This window comes from Sciurus vulgaris, assembly GCF_902686455.1.
Source record: "Sciurus vulgaris genome assembly, chromosome: 9".
Lineage (NCBI taxonomy): Eukaryota > Metazoa > Chordata > Mammalia > Rodentia > Sciuridae > Sciurus > Sciurus vulgaris.
This window is the reverse complement of record NC_136469.1, coordinates 17,938,161-17,959,550: the sequence shown is the minus strand read 5'-3', so window position 1 is coordinate 17,959,550 and position 21,390 is coordinate 17,938,161. Positions and strand designations below refer to the sequence as shown.

Sequence of the window (21,390 nt, the reverse complement as noted above, 5' to 3'; positions counted from 1 at the left end):
TTGTACTCCTCGTTTGTCTGGCCCAGGGCTGGTACTCTCTTCGGTACACTGGCTGGTCTGGTTGGGAGGGAAAGCAGAAGTGATCCGTGAGTGTACACAGTGGTTTACTGGCTAAGGAAGTGACTTTGTTATAGAAAAGGAAGTTATAGGCAGAATAGGACTTAGAAAAGCAGAACAGAGAAATGACCATGTCTGAGGCAGGGTGTGAACTTACACAAAGCCTAGAGGAATTATCGGGTTCAGGGAATAACGTGTAGACGCTTGGCTAAAGCAAGGGTCTGTGAAGAAGAGTGGAAAAGAAGGTAGTAGAATGTGGAGATTGGTGTACATGGAGAGCCTTAGCCTCCTTTATTTGAATTTGGATCTTATCCAGGAGCCAATGGAAGGGTGCTGGTGTGAGTTTTTGGTGCGTGGGAGTGAGTGCTTAAAGATTATGACAGCAGGTTCAGGGTTTCTGTTTTGTTTTGTTTTTTTTTGTGACACAATTTAAAGAGAATTTTAGTTCATTATGACATCTTTAATCTTCCTTTGAACACTTATTTTTAATAAAAGAAAATATCTTTGAAAAGTTAATTGCCTCCTACAGTTGCACCATTGCTAAAGTCAAACAAAATGATACAGGATGTGGCAAACATCCTGGCAAAGAAAACCATAAACTCCACACTGTCCCAGCCCAAAGATGTAGGTCACACTGCTCAGAGAAAAAGGTTGAATCAACATATGTTTACATGCTCTCTGCAAAAGTATAGGGTTGTCTGTGTTGTTTTATATTTAAAAGATACTGTCATATATTTTCCATGTCAATGGGATAAATTAATGTGAAGATAGTTTACTTTGAAATAAATTTATATTTAAAACATGTTGAAATGAGAATTTGATTAAGCACTGGAATTCTCAAAATAGAAATAAAAAGGATTATTGTTTGTAACAACATTTGAGACATTCAGGTTGAAAACATGAGATAGGCTATTGTGTACATTTGCCTCTAGTTCTGATATTATATCTTTATTTTTAGATTAGTGAATATATAGGAACCAATATTTAAGAAAGTACTATAGTACAGGCTTGTGTTATTGGGGCTGGGAAAATGCTGCATACTAGTGAGATAAAAGAAACCCCAGGCTAGATTTTAAGATCAAATAGAATACCACGTCAGAGTTTGGAAATATTTCAAACAAAATATGTTAAAGATCTGGCTTTGAATGACTCAGTATTCTTCATGAAGTGTAGGTCTAAAGAGGAGAGGGAAATAACACAACCAGTTCAGGCCAGGAGCCAGTCCAGGGCCACTGCCACTGCCAAGCACTGTGAGGGTCACACCGGTGGTGGGGCAACCACTCCAAGCTTGGAGACAATGGGCTACGATCCTGCTTCTGGTTCTGGAAATATTTAATTTGTGATCTCATGGCATAGCACTTAATATGTCATAATGTGTGAAAAGCTGAGTCTCTGGCTTACTGGCTGCAGAAAAGGCATAGTACAATAAATAGCAAATTCCCTTTCTTTTCCACTCTAGCGTGTTTCATGATTCTTGCAGAGACACGCAAATCCCAAGTGCAAAAAAGAGAGTATATCATCATGGGAGTACAGCCAAGGGGTGGACATGTAGGCAGAGCTGTCTCAGAAAGTTTAAGAAAAGTGTCAAGGACACAGAAAAAGAGAAAGGGATTCTGTATCCAGTTCAGATCTTCTGAGGATTAGGAGATTCAGCAGGACCCAAGTTTTCTGAGTTAATCTCAAGAAATGGTAGGAAGTTTGGATGGAGGAGATGAGTTCATTTTGGTTTCCCTCAGCAAAGGAACTTAGTTATTAGATCTGGACCTAGCATCAGATCATGGTTATGGGGTCCAACCCAACAGAGTCACCTTAAATATTGGTTCTTGTGATCCCCAGAGGGCACCAGGAGGAGCACAGGTGTTACTAATGCTTGTTAAGGGATAGTTAGGATTGTCGGTTGGTGAATCCCTGATTTTGTTTGCTGTTTTCATTATATATGCCCATAGAAGGTATTTAGGAGTCTATAAACCACTGTGGTCCAGGAAGTTTATATTAGTCTTTAACTATGTGGTAATACATTATATTTCTCAAGAGCATAGGCATAGGCAGAGATGGATCTTCTCTGTCGGGGGTCTGCTATATTTAAGTATGAGACATTCCCAGCAATCTGGTTAGGACTGCATTTGTTTATTGATAATTTTATGCTGGCTAGCTAAAGAGAGAGAGAGAGATCTCTGTGAATACTTTTCAGAAGTATGCAGTCATGGGCTGGGGTCGTGGCTCAGTGGTAGAGCACTTGCCTGGCATGTGTGAGGCATTGGGTTCAATTCTTAGCACCACGTATAAATAAATAAATTAAATAAATGTCCATTGACAACTAAAAAAAAAAAATTTAAAAAAAGAAGTATGCATTCATTGCCCTGGCCAACTGTTAAGTGGGTGGAGTTGTGAGAATGAGCGATTCTATACCAATGTGTCTGACAATACTGTACTCAGAGTAGACTCTCAGTTAATGGCAGACCTTCAGTTTTTACTTTTGTTATTAAGCATCATGCTGTAAGCTCATTTGCAACACCTCAGGGATAATCAGAGCAACATTTGTGAGCATGAGGAAGCTATTTCTTTTCTTCTCCATCCCTTGAGTGTGAAGCTTGTTATCCATTATCACAAGATACCCTGGTCTGAAACACTTTGCCATGGGAAGCAGAATTTATCTCATTCTCAGAGTCCAACATTTCTCATCTTTGACATGACTGGAGATTGTTTTACAAAAACATATAATATTTCTGTAATTAGCTTTCTAAGAAGACAGCTGCATGTTTTCTTTTTTTTTTTTTAATCACATGATTTTCCTGGCCAAATATTTACTATTATGCTATTTTCTCTTTCATTTTGTTAAATTCTCTCTCTCTCTCTGTTGCTTAAAATTATAGAAGTGGAACAGATACTTCTGTCTATGACAATCAATACTAGTGCATATTAGTTGTGATCTCTGGCTCAAATACAAGGAGCATTGTTTTATATATTAAGCTCTGCAATGCTATATGGAAAATTGCTTTTGAAAGGAAGCTTATGGCATAGCACTAAAATAGGCCATGATGAGTGAAATACATAGTCATATAACACAAAATGAGAGACCAAAGATTAGAACGCATGATTTTATAAGCAAGTCTGTCTCTAGAATTCATAGACAGCCGATCACACAGTGTTTTTCTGAGTATCTCAAGTCCCTCCTCCTCCAAAGGGTCAGTTCTGTTGACTTTTCATAAAGCCATTGTCCCTTCCTCGCATTCCACAGTCATAGCCTCTGTCTCAGGGACAGAGAGCAGAGGAGGTATGATTGTTTCTACATTTCAAAATTGCTTCAGTTTACGTCATACCTGCACATACTAATAGTTCTGTACCGGTTTACCTTCTTCCATTTGCACATCAACATGGTCAAGTTTATTAAATGAAGTCATTGTCATGGTTAAAAACCACACTACACTTGACCTTGAAGGAACAAATCACAAAGACCTTGAATGTTGAGATAGAAGGGGAAGTAGCCATCCAATTTCCTATTCCTTTCCTTATAAGAAAAGAAGAAATTGAAGCTATAGAGATGGATTAATTTATCTTTATTTACAAGTTAAAATGCTGATCCTTTCTGGTCTCTTTTCAAACACTTTGTGTTGGTGAATACAAATCTAAGAGAGATGGTCGCGGCAAGACTTTAGCCTTGAAATTAGCTGGGGGAAAATGTAATCATTAGAAGTGACCTGTGTGTCATTTGAGAATAGAATAAAACTGCTTTTAAAAATGTGTAAAAGCATTAACATTTGTCTGCATTCAGCTTTCTAAAGCTGTTATTCAAATAGATAATGAAAGAGGGTCTTAGGCTAGTAGAAGTAAGTAATCTATTCCAGGTCATTTAATGAAGGTCATTTGGTTCCAAGATTAAAACAGAAACTTTACGATTAGGAAATGCTGAACTGTTAGAATATTAGGAGGAAATAGCTACTTTTTATTGTCTCTAATATCTGGACAGTTATGCTGGCTCTTAAAATAGCTTTGATATCTCTTTAGGGAGCAATATTTAATTTTTCTGTTATCGATATTGTCAAACAATCAAATTTCCACTTCCTATATTCTGACCTGAGGCAAGAAAGAGAGAAATTGATATAGAAAACATGATTGACTTTGTTTTCAGCCAGAAAATGACAGAAGAAATGAGTGAGATAGAGAGCAAGTGGAGGTAATGATTCTAAGATCCTGTTTTGTAGTCAGCTCAGGGTCTTGGGTAAGAAAGGTTAAATGTGTTTTAAATGTATGCAAGTGTTTAGCTATTTGATCTTCAAGATGCAGAGCACTCTTGCCAAGGAGAGGTGACCAAGTGGCAAACGCTAGGAGAAAGCAACTACAAATTGAGCTTCGTGATGTGGCTCTCTGGGCCATGGGACTGTTTGTCTTCATGCCAACCTACACTCTGAATTGCAAACTGCAGCAAAGGAGAAAGCATCCATTTAGATGTGTGGGTGTCAGTTTAGGATGCAAGGCTGTTTGCTGTTCTCTAAACACAGTATAGTCCTAGTGCACCAGTTGCGATAACTGGGTGGAATTTCCTCACCTCCTAACCTGGCCACCCCACTCCACACCTCTGCCCCAAGGACACCCAGAGGCACGGGAACTCCTTGTTATCTTGTTCTGGTATTCCCCCACATGGACACATATCGTCTGCTCCACTTCTAAATGGCTGGAATTCCCATCTCCTCACAGTAGATGTGGTCCATGTAGTCAAGAGCCAGGAAGAAAAATGTCTATGTATTCTGTAACCTACTAGAAGGTAAAGTAACATTTTCACAGGATTGAAAATTATTTTCATAAGACGTTCAATATAATACTACAACAGCTTTCCCCTTTTCTTCTCGTCATAATAGATGGCCAAATTTTAAAATGCCACAAGAAATTATTCAGAAGTCTCAGTTATGATTTTGCATTTTGTTTTCCTCAGTGGTGTGTACGTGTGTACACGTGCGTGCATGTATTGTGTTATATTGCTCAAGATACACGCATGTGTATATTTTCTTCATGACTTCAGCATTATGTTATGTATTTATTTGTTTAATTTTTGTCTGTTTTACCCATAAAAGGAGCCACAGCTGTATTTGTGTCCTTACTTCTGTATTCGCAGTAATGGAAAGTACCTCGAAGTTTGCCCAGAGGTCTAGATTGCTGCATCTCAAACTCAACTGATGATTCATGTGACTGTAGGTCTGTCCTGCCTTTTGTCATTTCCTACCAGTTCATTAGATTTTCCCATATCATTAAAATCTCAGTGAACACCATTTTGATAGTGGTATAAAAAAAAATCTAATGAAAGTCTTTGTTAATTGAAAAGCAAAAATTTCACTTGTTTTACTTGTGTTTATTTGATCACTAGTAAGATGCTATTCTTCTCTCATGTTTTGTAGCTACATGTGGCATGAAATATTGGTAATTCCATGGAATTCTTTGTGTATCACAGGTATTATTAAGTCATTATCTCCTATATTGTTTGCAAAAAGTTTGTTCTAATTTTTCATTTCACTATATTTTCTTTATGATTTTGGCTTATAGACCTTTGAATTTGTAGTTAAATATTGCAAAGATTTTCATTTCTGTGTATTGATTTTATGGTTACTGAATTTCCTACATCCATCTGCAGTTCATTTAAATCTTATCCATAATTGCTGTTGTTCTGTTTTTCCTGGTTTCTTTTTTACATTCAATTATTTATCTGTAATGCATTTTCCTAACATGATATGATGTAGACTTCATTTTTCACCAAATTTTCTGATACCCAGTTTTATTTTCAGGGGTCATATTACATCATAGGTTATGATACTTACATTATAAATCAGGATACTTGTCATGATATTATGTTAAGTATTTATGTTATAGGCTAAGATGTTTTTCAAGGTAATCTTTTCTACTCTTTATTGTTCTATTGATATATCTTCCAATTACTATGCAATTGTATTATTATAAGTTTAAAATATTGTTTTTCTTAGCTGGAGGGAAGGATGGCCTTACTTATTGCTCTTTTTTTCTGAATAAATCAGCATCGAGTGGAAGCCATTTGCATGAGGCACTTTCTATTCTTAGCTTTACATGCATATGGAGATAATCTGTGTAGCTCTTTCAAAGTTAAAGCGCATGGTTTTTCAAATTATCTTGAAAGTGTTATCTCTCATAATAAAACCTACACTCTATAAAGATACACTCTATGTGACTCTATCTTTATAGTTCAGAAATATCTTTTTTTCTGCATATTATGGTTAATTATTAACTTCCCTGTCTTCTTTCACATTAAAAAAAATTAACGAATTAAAGTAACCTCCGAAATACTTGTTGTCAATAACTTCAGTTTTCCTCTCTTTTCCATTTGACCTTTTAGCTCCCTGAACCACTTAACAGAGTACCTTTTAAAAATATTTTTCTATTTTTCAGACTATTTTTGACAGAATAACAAATGCCAAGGTGTTGACCCAAGGATCAATGGAAACATCAGACCATTTCTTTATGATCCTGGCGGTCGTTGCCCCCTGAGGGATTAACCATGAACAGATTTAACTATTAAATATTTATCCAACTACTTGGATTTATAATCACAAGAAGTAATCCTTTACAGTGTGTTATGAAATGATAATAAACTCAGCTCTTAAACAATGAAAAACATAGGTTCCAGTATACAGGAGAAGGAAAGAAGTTACATTTTCCTCTTCGACGTCTCTTTGCAGTGAATATCTGAAATACGTAATCGTATTCTTGACTCTCTTAGATGTTTGCTGCTTTTCTTAAAAGCTGGGAGTGGCAGTGTGAGTGGATTTCATCACCAGCCTTTGTTTTCCCGCCGTGGTCCACATCACTTGGCATAGGCTAAATTATGCACAAAAACTCAAAATGCAAGCCCAGGGTGTTGCTCCTACCGTCCTCACCGGGAAGCGCAGGGACAGTGCCGTCTGGCTGCTGGAGAACCCTGACATGAGTCTTCTCGGTGCCCCTTCCCCTTCCTATCCGTGGTGTGAGTTCAGTGTGTGCTCTTCTCAGCTGGCTCCTCTGGGCGTCCCAGGCCATGTTCCTTCCCGGGCCCTGACATCCTGTTTGTTCTTCTCCTGACTCCCCACTGGTGGCTCCAGCCGTTCGCACCATGCTGTTTTTGTGTTTTATGAAGAAATGTTCATGTGTGGCTGCTGTGTTTGATATTAAATCTGAGATGAGTTTCAGGAGGTTTCCTGCTTTTTATTAAAAATGATTTTGGCTAGGGGCAGTGTTATCCTGTTCATAAATCAGGTGCTCTTAGAGATTTAATAATTTAAAATTCACATGAGGGTTTGATGGAATAAACATTTCCTTTCTCTGTTAAATCTGTCTCTTCACTCCCCACTCCCCTTCTCTTTACCGTTTCCATTTATTTTTTTCAAGTTTTCTTTTGGGAGGTTTGTGCAGATGTATCTGATGGTTGTAAAAATAATGTGAAAGGAAGAGTCAGAGAGATACAATTGGTTGAAGCAGTTTCTATTTGATCAGTTTTGTGTCCTCCCATCACTACTAGAAACACCTTTTTATTTTAATTGATTGATTCCTTTAATCCCAAGTTTTATCTTCCAATGGAGTCACCCTCTCTTCCTGTTTTGATGAGCCATTTCTTTTAGGAAATGTCCCAGAAAGAAAGAGTGGATGAAAAAGCAAAATGTTAACGGAGCCAAGGAGGCCCGAGAGCCTTTCATGTGTGGTTAGAAGCTACATAAAAAAGCAGAGTTCTCCTTCAGGATGACAGAGCATCCTGACAATGCTCAGAAATGCTTGCGGTGGCGATTTAGAGGAAATATTTTAGGAACACTTTAGAATGTTCAGTGGACAGTGTTAATTTCTTCGGAGAATTGGTGAGTTTGAATACACGAATACAGATATTTGAAAAGACTAAAGTTAGAAGATATTGTGTTTTTCCACATAGTAAAAATCGTGGTGAGGAAGAGCAACGGGGTGGGAATCTCCTTAGAAAAGGAGGGAGGTTTCTCGGAGGCAGAATGTTGGATCAGAGACTGACGAGAATGGGGAAGGTCTGTGGGGGGTACCGTTCCAGGGACAGGGCCGTCCACATCTTGTCCCATTTCAATTTTAGACTCCATGAGAGGGTGGATTTTATGCAAGCTTAATATCTTTATCCCCTTACTTATAATGACATCTAGCATATAAAGATATTTGCCAAACATTGGTTAAATGAATGAACTCTATCTGATGACAGATAAAATTGACAATAACCTTCATAACATTACTATGGATGCCCTCCTGAAATTCAGATGATAAAAAAATTTCACAATAAGGTTTTGATAAAAGCCAAAGGTACAAATATAGGGACATATGAAGTCACTCCATGCGCACCTGTGACAGTGTGGTCAATGCATGTGGACTTCCAGAGGTCTGGCCTGATTGCAGACAACCTTTTTAGAATGCAGAGGAGTGGACAGATCACTTATCCTTTAAATTATCCTCTGTAATGATCTTTTTCTTTTTTTTTTTTAGCCAGGCTGACACTTTGAAGTTGTAATGATGGAAGGTGCTTTGATGTGCTGTAATCCAGGCTGAGGACAGAATCTCATCTTTAGAGGACAGCAGAAGAGTGTAAAGTTGACACCCTTCTCTCTCTTGAAAGACAGAACAAAGCAAAGGCAGAAATATTCTTAGGATGCTCTGGTGTATGAGCAAGAGCTTAACCAAGTTTTCAAAGAATTCTTTTACTAAATCTATATGGATGAGTTTTATTTGCTAAGATTATTGGAAAATGAACTTTCCCTTAATTCAACAGCCTCTTCAGCTGCTGAGAAAATCTAATCCCAGAGGGAACCAGTGATCTCCTGTGTTTCAGCTTGTGACAGGGACTTGACTAGGTTCAGCCTTCAGATTGGAGTCCAGAGACTGTTTCATAGTTCTATGAAATCAACTTAGCACAAATATCAAAGGCAAAACCCAGAGAAAAGATGTCACTCAAAGACAGTTTGCCTTTGGAATGGAACACGTGGAAGCTTTCTGGTTTTAGGAGTTTGGAGAATGGAACTGAGGGCAGATATGTGAGAGGAGGGAACTTAAGGAAGGTTGAATGTGTTGGCCTTCTGTTTCCCTTGAGCACACATCCCCTGTGCCACTGGACGGTGCATTGGCTTAAGAAAAATGTTCCAGGAGAGTAGTTTGCTTAGGAATCTTTGTAGTCTAAGAAAAGACGTCAGTAAATATGAAATGAACGTACAAAGACTGATATTTCAAAAGGTTTTACTTTTTAGCTGAAAGATAAAAGATCGTAACATTTCCATTTCTGCTGGGCATATGAATCCTTGTAAACGGACCTCCCAAAGAGGGCTCGCAGGGCTCTGCCCCTCTGTGGGTTTCTGTGACCTTTTCAGGGAGATGTCAGCAGCCCAACCAGGAGTCCCCCTCGTCACTCTCTTGACAATGACAGATCATCCCTCTAAACTGGCAGGGTGCTTAGCCCATCAGCTCTACTTTTTCTCTTCCCTGCCTCCCCTCTGCTCTGGGTAAGCTGCCGTGTCACATCCTCTGTGGCTCTGCCACTGGGATTCATCACTCTGACTAATGCCAGGCCGTAGTTACGGACTTCTCTACTAACTTTATGTCTTTCCTACTAAGATTAGCCTTAGTAGGAAAAAATTATTTTTCCTGTATTACCTTAGAAGGATGAATAGGGACTCATCAGTGCCAACTTACTTCCAACTTTGTAGGTTCAAACTAGTACATAACATACACATATAGTCATTAATTACAGGTTCTTTCTAAAACCAACTCATATATATTATTAAGGGGACATTTTAAAGTCAGGATGTGATGTAAAGATAACGAGACTTAAAATATCTCGAGCAGTGATTTTAAAATGATCTTAAAGCTATTGAGCTACCATTTTTAATAATGTGTATAAAACAAATAAAAGAGAACTTTTCTATTTGAAGTAAAGGAGATAAGGGTAGTCTATAATCTTACCTGTTTTCCACCTTCTATTCTGATTTCCAGAGAACTCAGTCTGAAAACCAGTTGTCTTCTTGATTACCAGACATGACAGTAAAGTGATTGCTATTAATTAGATCAGAAATGTTGGTCAGAAATTTTGGAGGCAGTTTTCCATAGTAGAAGCAATAGTTCATGACTGAAGGTCTCCCATGTTCATCTGTCCCGCTTCTTGTGAAACTCAGAAATGTGACTGGAGCCCGTGTATAGCATGACATCAGTTCTTTCTAAGATGTGCGTTTACTGCTTGAGGAACTTTTGATGGTAATTTCGTGTCAAAGTGGCCTATTTAGTTTATGTAGCTTGTTCTTTAGCAGAAGAGTATTTGTTTAACCTTCCATGTTTTATTATTTGTCTTTGTGGGGGGGCGGGAAAGGGTCAACTATGCTATTGAATTGTTGGCAATTTTCAGAAGTTCAAGAGATTTTGCATTTTAAAATAGAAAATCATGGGATCTATCTTTGTGTCTGGGAAGTTTGAATTAATTTTCTTCCATGTAAGATTTTTCAGATAAAATTCCATTTTTTTTGATATTATAATTTGGAACATTATTTTAAGAATTTTATGTCATATTTTTGTCTCTTAGAAAATAATATGGAACAAACCAATGAGAACTCACTTTTATTTGGGCGAATTCAGTAAAAGCTAATTTAAAAAAAAGACGTCTTGAGATAATGAGGGCCCTTCTTTCATCCTTTTTGTTAGTTAGGGTAATGCTATCTGCTACAACAAACAAACCACAAAATTTGAATGGCTTTAAACAACCGAATTAGAATTATTTTCTTATTTCATGTAGTAGTCCATTGTTGGTGTCCCTGGCTGGCTGGTGGGCTTTCTTCTTTCTTTCACATTTCTGCATGTTGATTCTGTGACTCAGATTCCTTCCATGGTACGGTTTCAACATGCTGCAAAGGTCCATGTGTTAAAAGGTTGCTCCCCAGCGTGGTACTGTTGAGAAGAGGTGGGACATTTAGAAGGTGAGGACTAGTGGGAGGTCTTTATTTCACTGAAGTATGCCCTTGAGAGGATATGGGACTTTGACTCCTTTTCTACTTCCCCACTCCCTGGCCATGAGTTGAGTGGTTTTGCTCTGCCACACACTCTGATCAGGATGTGCTCTCTTGGTCCAAATCCATAAGATCAGTCAATCATGAACTGGAACCTCCAAAACTGTGAGCCAAAACGAACCTTCTCTCTTTATAAGTGGATTCTCTAGGTATTTTGATAAAGTGATGGAAAGCTTTCTAACTTTGCAACCAACTCCAGTCAGGGAAGGGCTATCAAGGCAGCCCCTTGACCTCTGATTGACATATCTACTTGCATTCTGTGGGCAAGAATAAGCAACATTTCCCATCTAGATACAAAGGAGTCTAGGAAGTAAGCTCTCTAACTGGGTATGTTCTTCTCAGGTATTTATACTTTGGAAAGAGGAACACAAATTTGATGGGTAACTGTCTCAGCCAAGATTCTGAATCTCAGGGACCCTTTTGTTAAAAAAGAAAAAAAAAAAAGGTTCACTGAGATGCCGCATTGTCTTAGTGTTCTTTAGATCAAATCCTGAGGAAAATAATGAAATTTTAAGAGACACATTTTAAGAATAACATAACAAAAACTAAATATTTGTGTGAAATTTAACATTATTAAAATATTTAATGTTGTATGATCTCTAGCATTTTATTTGAAAGCAATTTTGTCTTTGTACACTAAAACTTGCCTATAAATATGTTTGTTTATCCATGCTAAATATGAATAACTATAATAGATCTGGAAGACACACACTAAATCTTCAGAAAATGAGAAAAAATGAGATGCAGACAATGCAAATTTTTTGAGATTGTATGAAATGCAAGCAAATGAAAATTTATGCTTAAGCTACATTTTGCAGAATAATTTTACTTATTGATTAATTTATTCTAGTAGTAGTAGGGTAAAAAAGTATTTAAGGAATTAAAAACGCTTATATTTATGTTTCTGATTGCTTATTACCTTGTATTACCTTGTATTTCTCAGTCATGAGTTTCCATTTTAGGTCATTTCTCTGTGTGGCTTTAGCTTAAAAACGATCCCTGTAGCCATTTTTTTCTGTGTAGTTTTGCTTCACCTTCCCCCTCTTTATGCATCCCTCTACATTTTTAACAAGCCTCCTTCAGCCCTGCAATCTTTTAATCTGTGTCTGTTCATTTCTTACATCTCCTTACAGGTCTCTCTGTCTCCTCTTTTCTGTTTGTGGAATTCTTCATCTGTGGACAGTGGAGAACGGTGAGATTGAGATGAGATCCAAGTGGTTTTGAGATCTAAAATGACTCAGTGAAAACTCCCATCGCCTTGCCAAGGTTCAGTGAAGAGCGGAGGGCAGGTGTTTAATGCTAGAAGTCAGTGCACTGTCTCTGTGCACGTATGTGACAACATGCCTGTCACATCACTGTGTTCAACCTTGGACCAGAATTGTCATTAAGCAACAACATGAACCATGGGCCTTTAAGAATGTGCATAAAGTAGATTATTGGATGTTTTCTTCCCTGGGCTACATTTTTCTATGTTCAGTGACAACCCACTCCTTCCCATCAATTACTTGCTATGTCTCTGCGAACGCATTTCTTTTATGATCGTTTGATAGCCCAGTTCCCACTCAGGGTGGATGAACTAGAAGAGACAGCCATAGTACCGAATGACGATGAGGCAAAATCATTGAAAACATACAAAGAAATTCCCATGAGTCCAGCCATCTGTAGTCTAATATTTTCAAGTTTGGAAAACTGTCAATAATACTTGTAATTCAGTCCCTGCTAGACATGTCAAAAATCACATAGTTTGATAGGATAGTCTGTGTCCAGGAGTGCCTGGAGAGTTTGGTATGAGCCTGAGTAAGCAGAAGTGTATAAACAATGTGTGGAAGAAAATCACACAAATGAAAAATAGGGATAGCTTTTCTTTGCAATATGTATGTGTGAGTGTATGTAGATATACATATATATGATATATGACATTATATATCATATACATGTATATGTATGTGTATATATCAAACTTAGTCATGTTTGTTATGTATTTGTCTATAATACATGACTAAGTTTGAAGGTTGGGATAAAATCAACAGCAGAGGTAATGAAATAAAGAGAACAATTCTGCAAAAAACTAAATTGGTGGATCAAAAAAAGGTAAAAGATGTTTGAGTGACTGCTGGGTCAAAGTGCTAGAAAATTTTGTTTCTACAGGGTTACTATGAAGAAATTGTGAAGTAAATATGATTCTAAAATACATAGAATCAAAACATACTTAACATAATTATAATACCTTATGTTGAGATGAATCCCAGTTGCATTTCAATTATATATAAGCAAATAGTCCCTAGTTTACCAACAGGATTTTTAAAATCCCTGATAACCCCTTGGTTCTTCTTTTATTTTTGACATTTCATATGTTAAGGAGTTTACCGTTTTCCTACCTTCTGAATCTTCTCATTTATTCTCCTTTTTTTTCTGAATATGAAATACATCAGTTAAATCATTAATGGTTTTCAAACAGAAAAGGTGGAGCACCATCCACGAATTTTGAAGGTTTCAGAGCATACAAGAAAAAGTTTTAAGAGAACTGACTGCCATCACGTCCCAGCCCATGACACAAAGATGAGTGTAGACGCCCCAGGACCAGTGAGTTCCGTGGTCCACATGATGTGTATCCTACGCAGGGGATTGTATGAGAACTATCTTGGTTCACGCCAATATCAGAAAATTTTGTTGCAGTTATAAAGCAATTCTGGAAAATCCTAAATTCATGTGATTAGAAAATTACTAATTACTAATTACTGTGGTCTATCAGAAATCTAACCTTCAGGCTTTCTTGACTATCAAGGCTTACTCATTCCATTTTCATAGCAATTATCACTTTGAGCCAAAATGAAGCTCTAGAAATGAGTCATATCCAATATTCTATCCTAGAGCTGCAAAGCCTGTTGGCAAAGTGCGTTATTTGGAAATTTATTTGTGGTGACTATTAGGTACATAGAAAAATATAAATGGCTTAAAATGTGTCACACTATAAAAATTGGCCTTCTGATATGTGATCATTTATATAAAATAAAGGGGTTGGGAGATAGCTCAGTTGGTAGAGTGCTTGCCTCAAATGCACAGGTCCCTGGGTTCAATCCCCAGCTGGGTTCAATCCCCAGCACCACAAAAAAAAAAAAAAGTGTCATAAAATGTTGCATATATTTGTCAATCTGAGCGTCTTAGGGATCTTGTACCTAAGATTAATGTAGGCACAAAATAGCCACCAACCGTTCCATGACAGGACATATTAGGTGTGTGGAACCGAGTGCTGGAAGATCTGTCCAGTCCTCTCGCCCACTACTTCTGTGACCTTGGTTGTGTCCTTAACCACCTTAGTTTCCTTGTTTGAAAAATGGGGATATTGTCTCCTATTATGGTGGGTTGTTGTGAATTTTGTTTGTTATTTGACTCTATCTCATCCTATAAAGGATTTGAAATGACATATATTTGAGGATAAAATGGAATTGTCAGTGCTTTGTAGATTTTGCAAATATAAGTCACCAACCATCACTATCGAAGTCATTTCTGGGAAGGTCTATCTGTTAGAATGAAAGCACTTGTAAGCAGGTGTTCCAAATAAAACAAATATTTACTGGTTCCAAATAAAACATATACTTATCCATATGTGACTTCTATTTACTGGTTCCAAATAAAACAAATATTTATCCACATGTGACATAGCCATATGGATACATATAGGTGCCAATTTAAAATAAACCTGTACAAAAATACCATTCAGGACCTTTTTTGAGGCGCTGGGACTCAAGCCTAGAGCTTCACCTATGCTAGGCAAGGGGGAGTACCAGGGAGACATCCCCCGCCCCAATATCCTAGAACTTTTTGATTGAAGACCATTTGCAACTAAACAGAAATATCAGACCCACAATCTTACTGTGTTAATTGGAAAGAACATTATAATGACAATAGCTCTTAAGGATTAAGTAACTTTTCAGTAAATTTGCTTTTTGTTAATCATAACAAACATTTGAGAAAGAGTGGAATTCACAGGTGTCATTTTTATTCAGCATGAAGGCAGTGCCTTTGTTGCATTTAGGATTGGTGGATACTCTCAATAACAGAGAAGCTTTGAAATATCAGTGGCCTGCCGCTTCCTTCCTCTAATTCCTCTTATTATCCTGTGCCATTTGCCTTAATCTTGGGTTACTAACCACGCTTATCTGCCCTCTCATCTAAAGCCTTCAGAAAGATTGCTCTGGCATGGCCTAATAGCTTTTATCAGCTCACCCAGTGGCTCTTACACTTTGATGCTCCAAACCCAGGAGTTAACCACGTGGCACCAAGCCCTTCTGAGCACGCCAGCCTCTCTCCTCTGTAAATGACTGCTGTTTGTGCCAAGACAGCCAGGAGAGAGTGCCGCCCCTTCCCTCTCTCCAAGTGAGACAGAACTCAAGGACAGAGGCTGTGGCTGTTTTGCCACATCCTCTCTGATTTCTATGGCATATTTTCTAATTAGAGAGAATCACTGGTTATGTCGTACACCGCCACAAGATTAGACCCCTGCTCCCTCTGGTCTCATTTTAAGCTCTCATGATTTCCTCCTGCACGCCCCCCATACCTATCTTGTATATTTGACTGATACTAAAATTGTTCGTAATCTATTTTGGCTTATTTGACAAGCATGCTTACTTTCCTTTGGTTCATATAAAACTTGTCTAGGGAAATTTATTAAGTGAACTCGTTTCCTTTTAAATAACAAATAATGACTTGTTTGCTAAATAGTGAAACTATTTGAAAACATTCACTTTTACATTACAGTTCATATGATACAAAAAATGGTAAAAATCATGCAGTATGTTTTTCCCTCCTTTAGAACAGATCAAACTGCATTGTCAGTGAATTAATGAAAAGTGTAGTCTTGATAAAAGCTTGTAATAAACTTCATATTAAATAGCTATGATTTCCCTGAAAATTAATAGACTTCAGGGACACACTCATGAGAAACAGCAACTACACTGTACTGGTTAAAATGGTCTGATTTCAAGGTAAGGTAAACATGCAGGTGAATTCTATGTTGCCACTTACCTATTGTGTATCCTTGAATAGTTATTTAAACTCTCAAAGACTCCATTTCCTCTTATATAAAATGGTGCCGATGCTCCGACTCACAGGATTTTCCCAGGATGCAATGGGGTGAATATGTAAAATGCCTAATAAAATGTTGGACACGGGGCTGTTTAATGGCTGCAACTGCTGTTGCTATTTTTTTAAATTCATTTTTATTGTAAACAAATGGGATACATCTTGTTTCTCTGTTGGTGCTGCTGTTTTTGTTAATAACAAACTGAGAAAAAAGGAAAACTAACCTGGAAGGTTAGATTTTCTAGGATACCTTTCGCTACAATCAATTTAGAAAATCACCTTCAGAGAGATCATAACATCTAGGCAGAGAGGCGGGAAGACTGACTTTCATGAGCTAGGGATAGGAAGCTCAATGCCATGCTGGGTGTAGTGGGGGGGGCCAGTACAGTACCAAACTTCAGACTTATTTCTATTATTTTGAGCATCACATGATGTGAGAGTACTACCTGTCCTGGACAGGTTAGGCTACTGCTCTGCACTTAACATCACCCCATTTTTAAAAAATAATTTTACATACCTTGATGGAATGCTTGCAAGGAATAGAGGATCAGTTTCTCTATGGCTCTCCCTCTCTGTCTCTCCCCTACATAGAAGGCATTACTCCCCATTTGGGACTATGATAAAAGCTGAATGGATTCAAGTTTAAAATAATGCAATGAGTGATTGAAAGGCCATGTGCATACCTTCCTGTCCTTCTCCCTGCCCCTTTGCATTTACATACAGCCTTTCTTTCAAAGAAGCAGTATTCATCTTTAATTTGCTTTTATGTCATTCACCCCCTTGTATTTCATTGGCTCAGTGATTTTCTTGCTTAAATGTAGCATTTATCAATCCCAACTAGCAAAGCGTGTTGTGGTGTTAACAGAAAATTCCACAGGACCCTCGGCACACTGGAGAACGGGAACATCTGCTCCTCTGACGTTAGGATGCCAGGATTTAGAGGTCAATGTGTTTCCCCATCAAGGCTTAAGGCTTTGGGGATCATGGGAAGTGTCAGGCTCCAAGCAGCATAATGAATGGTAGTTGCTGACTGGCTAGGTTTGCCTGTTCTCAATAGGGGATATTGCTGCTCGGCATAATGAGCTGGGACTTAGTGTGCTAAACACACCCAGCTTGGTTAGCTAGGCCGGCTGTGCTATTCTTCTCCCCAGTTCTGAACTGCATTTTCATCTTGGAAGAAATTATATTGAGGTCTTCATTAGTGGCACCCAGCAGGGAGAAGACTCTATGAGGGCTGATAAGCACTACGGCTAAAAAATGATCAGCTTTGTGTGAGGAGTTGAAGGTTCAAGTTGCCTGAACTGGAAAGAGTCTGAAGAGGCGATTATGTTAAGCAAGTAATGTGTATCGGGTAACATGGAATCAAATTATTAGGGTCAGTAACTTCCTGGCTTTCCCAGTGCATTAAATGAAGACATAATATTGCATTTGTGCTGGGTACTTCTTGATGCCACACAGTGTCAGCACTGTCCAGTCGTCCGTACTTCACAGCATGTCACCTCTAATTTCATGGGATTATCTGTGCTGTGGCTTTATTAGATACTCATGATCTTGAGCTTCCTTTGAACTCACAGCAGGGCAGTGCAAAGTCATTATCATGAACACTTCTGTGCTTCTTGTGTTACATACAAAATTATTATTGCCATCATTTAAAAGGTAGATACATCCTGCTGTCATGCTTCCAAAAGTCTGCACTTATTTGTTGGCAAGAGAAGCTACTGAAAGGGAAACCACTCAATGTGAAATGTGTTTTTGAGGACGTTTTAGGAAGATTATCAGTGAATTTGTATTAGAAAGGTATATAGTACAGTGGTCCTCAAGGTGTGGTCCCCAATCAGTAGCTACAGAATCTTCCAGCAAACTTGCAAGAAATGCTAATCCTATCAAATTAGAAACTCTGGGGTGGGGCCCAGTAGTTGGTTTTAACAAACCTTCCAGGTGATTCTGGTGCATACTCAAGTTCGAGAAACACACCTATAATCTTTATGAAATGCAAGAACAAGATAGATCTGTAGGTTCTGGGGGCATAGCAGTAGCTGAGACAGAATATCTGCCCCTGTGGACCTTATTAAATTACAAAAGAATATGTGCTACTTGATCCTGATGAAATGTTTATAATACCCCAACAGAGCTTGTAATTATCACAGCTGCCATTATTTTCTTCATCTGAATCAGTCTCTTGCCTTCTTTGGTGGTAGGGATGACTAATAATAGATAACTGATGAACGATTCCTTTGTGCCTTTCAGAACCATCCCCCTTGCTATATGTATATCCATGGTCATTGTCACTATTGGCTACGTGCTAACCAATGTGGCCTACTTTACGACGACCATTAGCGCTGAGGAGCTGTTGCTTTCAAATGCAGTGGCAGTGGTAAGTCCAAGTTGAAAAAAAAAGCCAATTTGAATTTAGGTCAATGAGTTGTTGCAATTTTATAGTATTTCCCTCCAGGAGGAAGTGTTTGGAAATTCAGTAATCTTTTCTTGACCTGAATGATAATGGATATTTAAAAATTTAGAGCACACCTTAGTATGTTCCATTGTCTACCATCCTATATGACTTATTTTTATTTTTAATTTCTTATAAAACATTTCCACATAAGCCTGCTTGAAAACCTGTTGTAACTTTAAGAGTAAGCGGAGAGTTACTGAATCTAAATGAATGCATTTTTTGGTATGCAAATTGCATTCATTCTGTACTCGTTCCTGTTTGTAAACTTTTCAAATGCTGACTTAAAATTCTTTCCCCAAAGTATCACTGAAGAATTTTCAGGTGGACCAAGAATTTTCAGGTGGACCATGCATATGCATCTTTGTTTGTTGTGGTCTACCCTTTGAATACTAGTCTTGGAATATTAATAAATTTGGGAAATATGAGGTGATTAAAAGTTAAACAGATGTTGTTGCTATATTACTCTTCTGAATATTAAAGATGCTAACGTGCATTCTAACTCCCTAAGAAGTGGGTACACATAATTTTACATTTTCCAAAATTTATTTGACACCAGGACCAGATTTTGGCCCCAAAGATCACATTATAGCACTCTTATTCTGTGACAGGAACTTTAATTTTGCATAACAATTTAGCTTGTAAGAAAGCATTCACTCATGACCTCCTAACAATGAAGGGTCAAAAATGAACTTCCCATCACTAAATGTCAGTTCCTTTTAAAATAGTCCGTATTACCTCATATGAGCAACATCCACAGGGAATAAATTATCTCATTTTGTGTGAACCTGTGTGTGAGTTCACTGTGTGGAAAAAAAAAAAAATTGTCCACTGCTCTACCTATCAGAGAATCAAATGTACAAAGCTTATTGACCTTGGGTCAGTCATCTCCTCCTTCCAGACTAAGGGCAGCACTTATTTTGGGGGCATAATGTGGCCCATTAATTACATAGCAGTGGCTGCATCAAGGACAACTAAAGAATCCAACTTTTTTTTTTTTTTTGAAAAATGCATCTTTCATGAAAATTTGCAGTGTTTCATATAAGGAAACTTCAGAATTGTGTTTATCTTGTCTATTTTCTGTGTGGCTCGTCAGACTTGTATTTTTGTTCCTGATTTTTTATAGGAACCACAGGAGGAAGTGGCAGATACCTGAAGGGGAGGGAGTGGCTTTATAAACAGGTTCAATTACTGTGAATTTTCTAGGGCAAAGATTGTTCAGAGAGGCTCAGATACATATAGTAAATGGTCAAGTCATTGATTATTTTACTTATCTTCTTGTTATGGGATTTGTATGTGAAGCAGACATCCATGATACTCCTCAATGTATATCTGCACTTCCCTGTAAAAATGTGGCTTTCCAGGCTAGAGAGAAGGAAGTGTGCAAAAGGATTTCTGTCCCCAAAAGTAGAGCTTCTGAATTGAGCTCTTTTCACTAATCAGATGCAGAGCTGATATACATCATGGTTGATAAAGAGTCACTCAATGGATCACTGCTTTTTGAAGGTAGAGAGAAGGTGCTTATTTGGACCTCTGCTCATGGTTTTGCAGCAAGCAATGCCAAGGGACCTGCTTTTGATTATTGTCTACAGGGTTGGTCTGACCCTCGCCAAAAAAAAGGAGGATTATAAAACATACACGTATCGCCTGGCTAATAGAAAGTCATAGAGCAAGTTTGCCCTAAATCGTTTCATTTTATTCCACTTTCTGAAAAAGCATTAATTTGCCTCCGTTCTTTATTTCACCAGACCTTTGCTGAGCGGCTCCTGGGAAATTTCTCATTAGCAGTTCCGATCTTCGTTGCCCTTTCCTGCTTCGGCTCTATGAATGGGGGTGTGTTTGCTGTCTCCAGGTGAGCGGGTTCACATATTTCCAGAAACACATTTCTGGTTTTGAGATTGGATGTGATAAGGATAACTTTGAAAAGAAAAGCAACAGTGCCTCCAAAACAGTTGTTTTTAAAGGGACATGCAAGTTTGCAGTCGGTGCAAGTCTCCACAGCACATTTTATTCTTCCCATTAGAGGGCGCTGGTTGACCACGCACAGCCTGCTCTGAAGACGGGCATGTGGTATTCTTTATAGTCTCTCTGCAGAGCCTCACAATAGCATTTTATTTCTGGTGATAAAATCTTGTTTTTCTAAAGGTGCCAGGAATAAAAGTAAAGTAAGAGACACCAGAAATTACTACCCCAACATCGTATCCTTTTCGTTTTGTTTGACATGAAATCCCCTTTTGTTTCCACTTGATAAGATTAAAACCTGATCAGGTAAATACCAATGGTATATGTTGCTCAGGTGAGTGCACCAGAGTGTGTGTGTTGGGTTGGAATCTGGAACTACATTCACCTTCCGCTGTTTACTTGTAGGGAGAGCTATGCTGAGGTTCTGCTATTGCTTCTCCTCCAAAAACAATATACCATGTGGGCAGATTTGGTAAAAAATTGGATTTAGATTTCTTAGGATGTTCTCTACCTTATTTGAAAAGTGAAACCTAAGTAACCAGCCAAGGAATGTCAGCCCCTTTGGTATGAGAAAGATACAAGTTTTCTCTGGGATTTCTGGATTTTCCATTTGAAATGATCAATTGTACAGTCAACTCCACCTGCATTTTTCTCCCATCAGGTTATTCTATGTTGCGTCTCGAGAGGGTCACCTTCCAGAAATCCTCTCCATGATTCATGTCCGCAAGCACACTCCTCTGCCAGCTGTTATTGTTTTGGTAATGCATATTAACAAGTATATCTAGATATCACCTCGAA

The 21,390-nt window shown here is 38.1% G+C and overlaps 1 protein-coding gene across 1 annotated transcript in view; it reads left to right on the top strand.

The window, feature by feature from the left end:
• The window catches only part of SLC7A11 (solute carrier family 7 member 11), a 115,866-nt gene that overhangs the window by 35,185 nt on the left and 59,291 nt on the right, over window positions 1-21,390 (top strand). Inside the window, 3 exon segments of the mRNA XM_079154799.1 lie at window positions 18,429-18,555; window positions 20,379-20,482; window positions 21,254-21,350. Coding sequence (XP_079010925.1) covers window positions 18,429-18,555; window positions 20,379-20,482; window positions 21,254-21,350 — 328 coding nt within the window.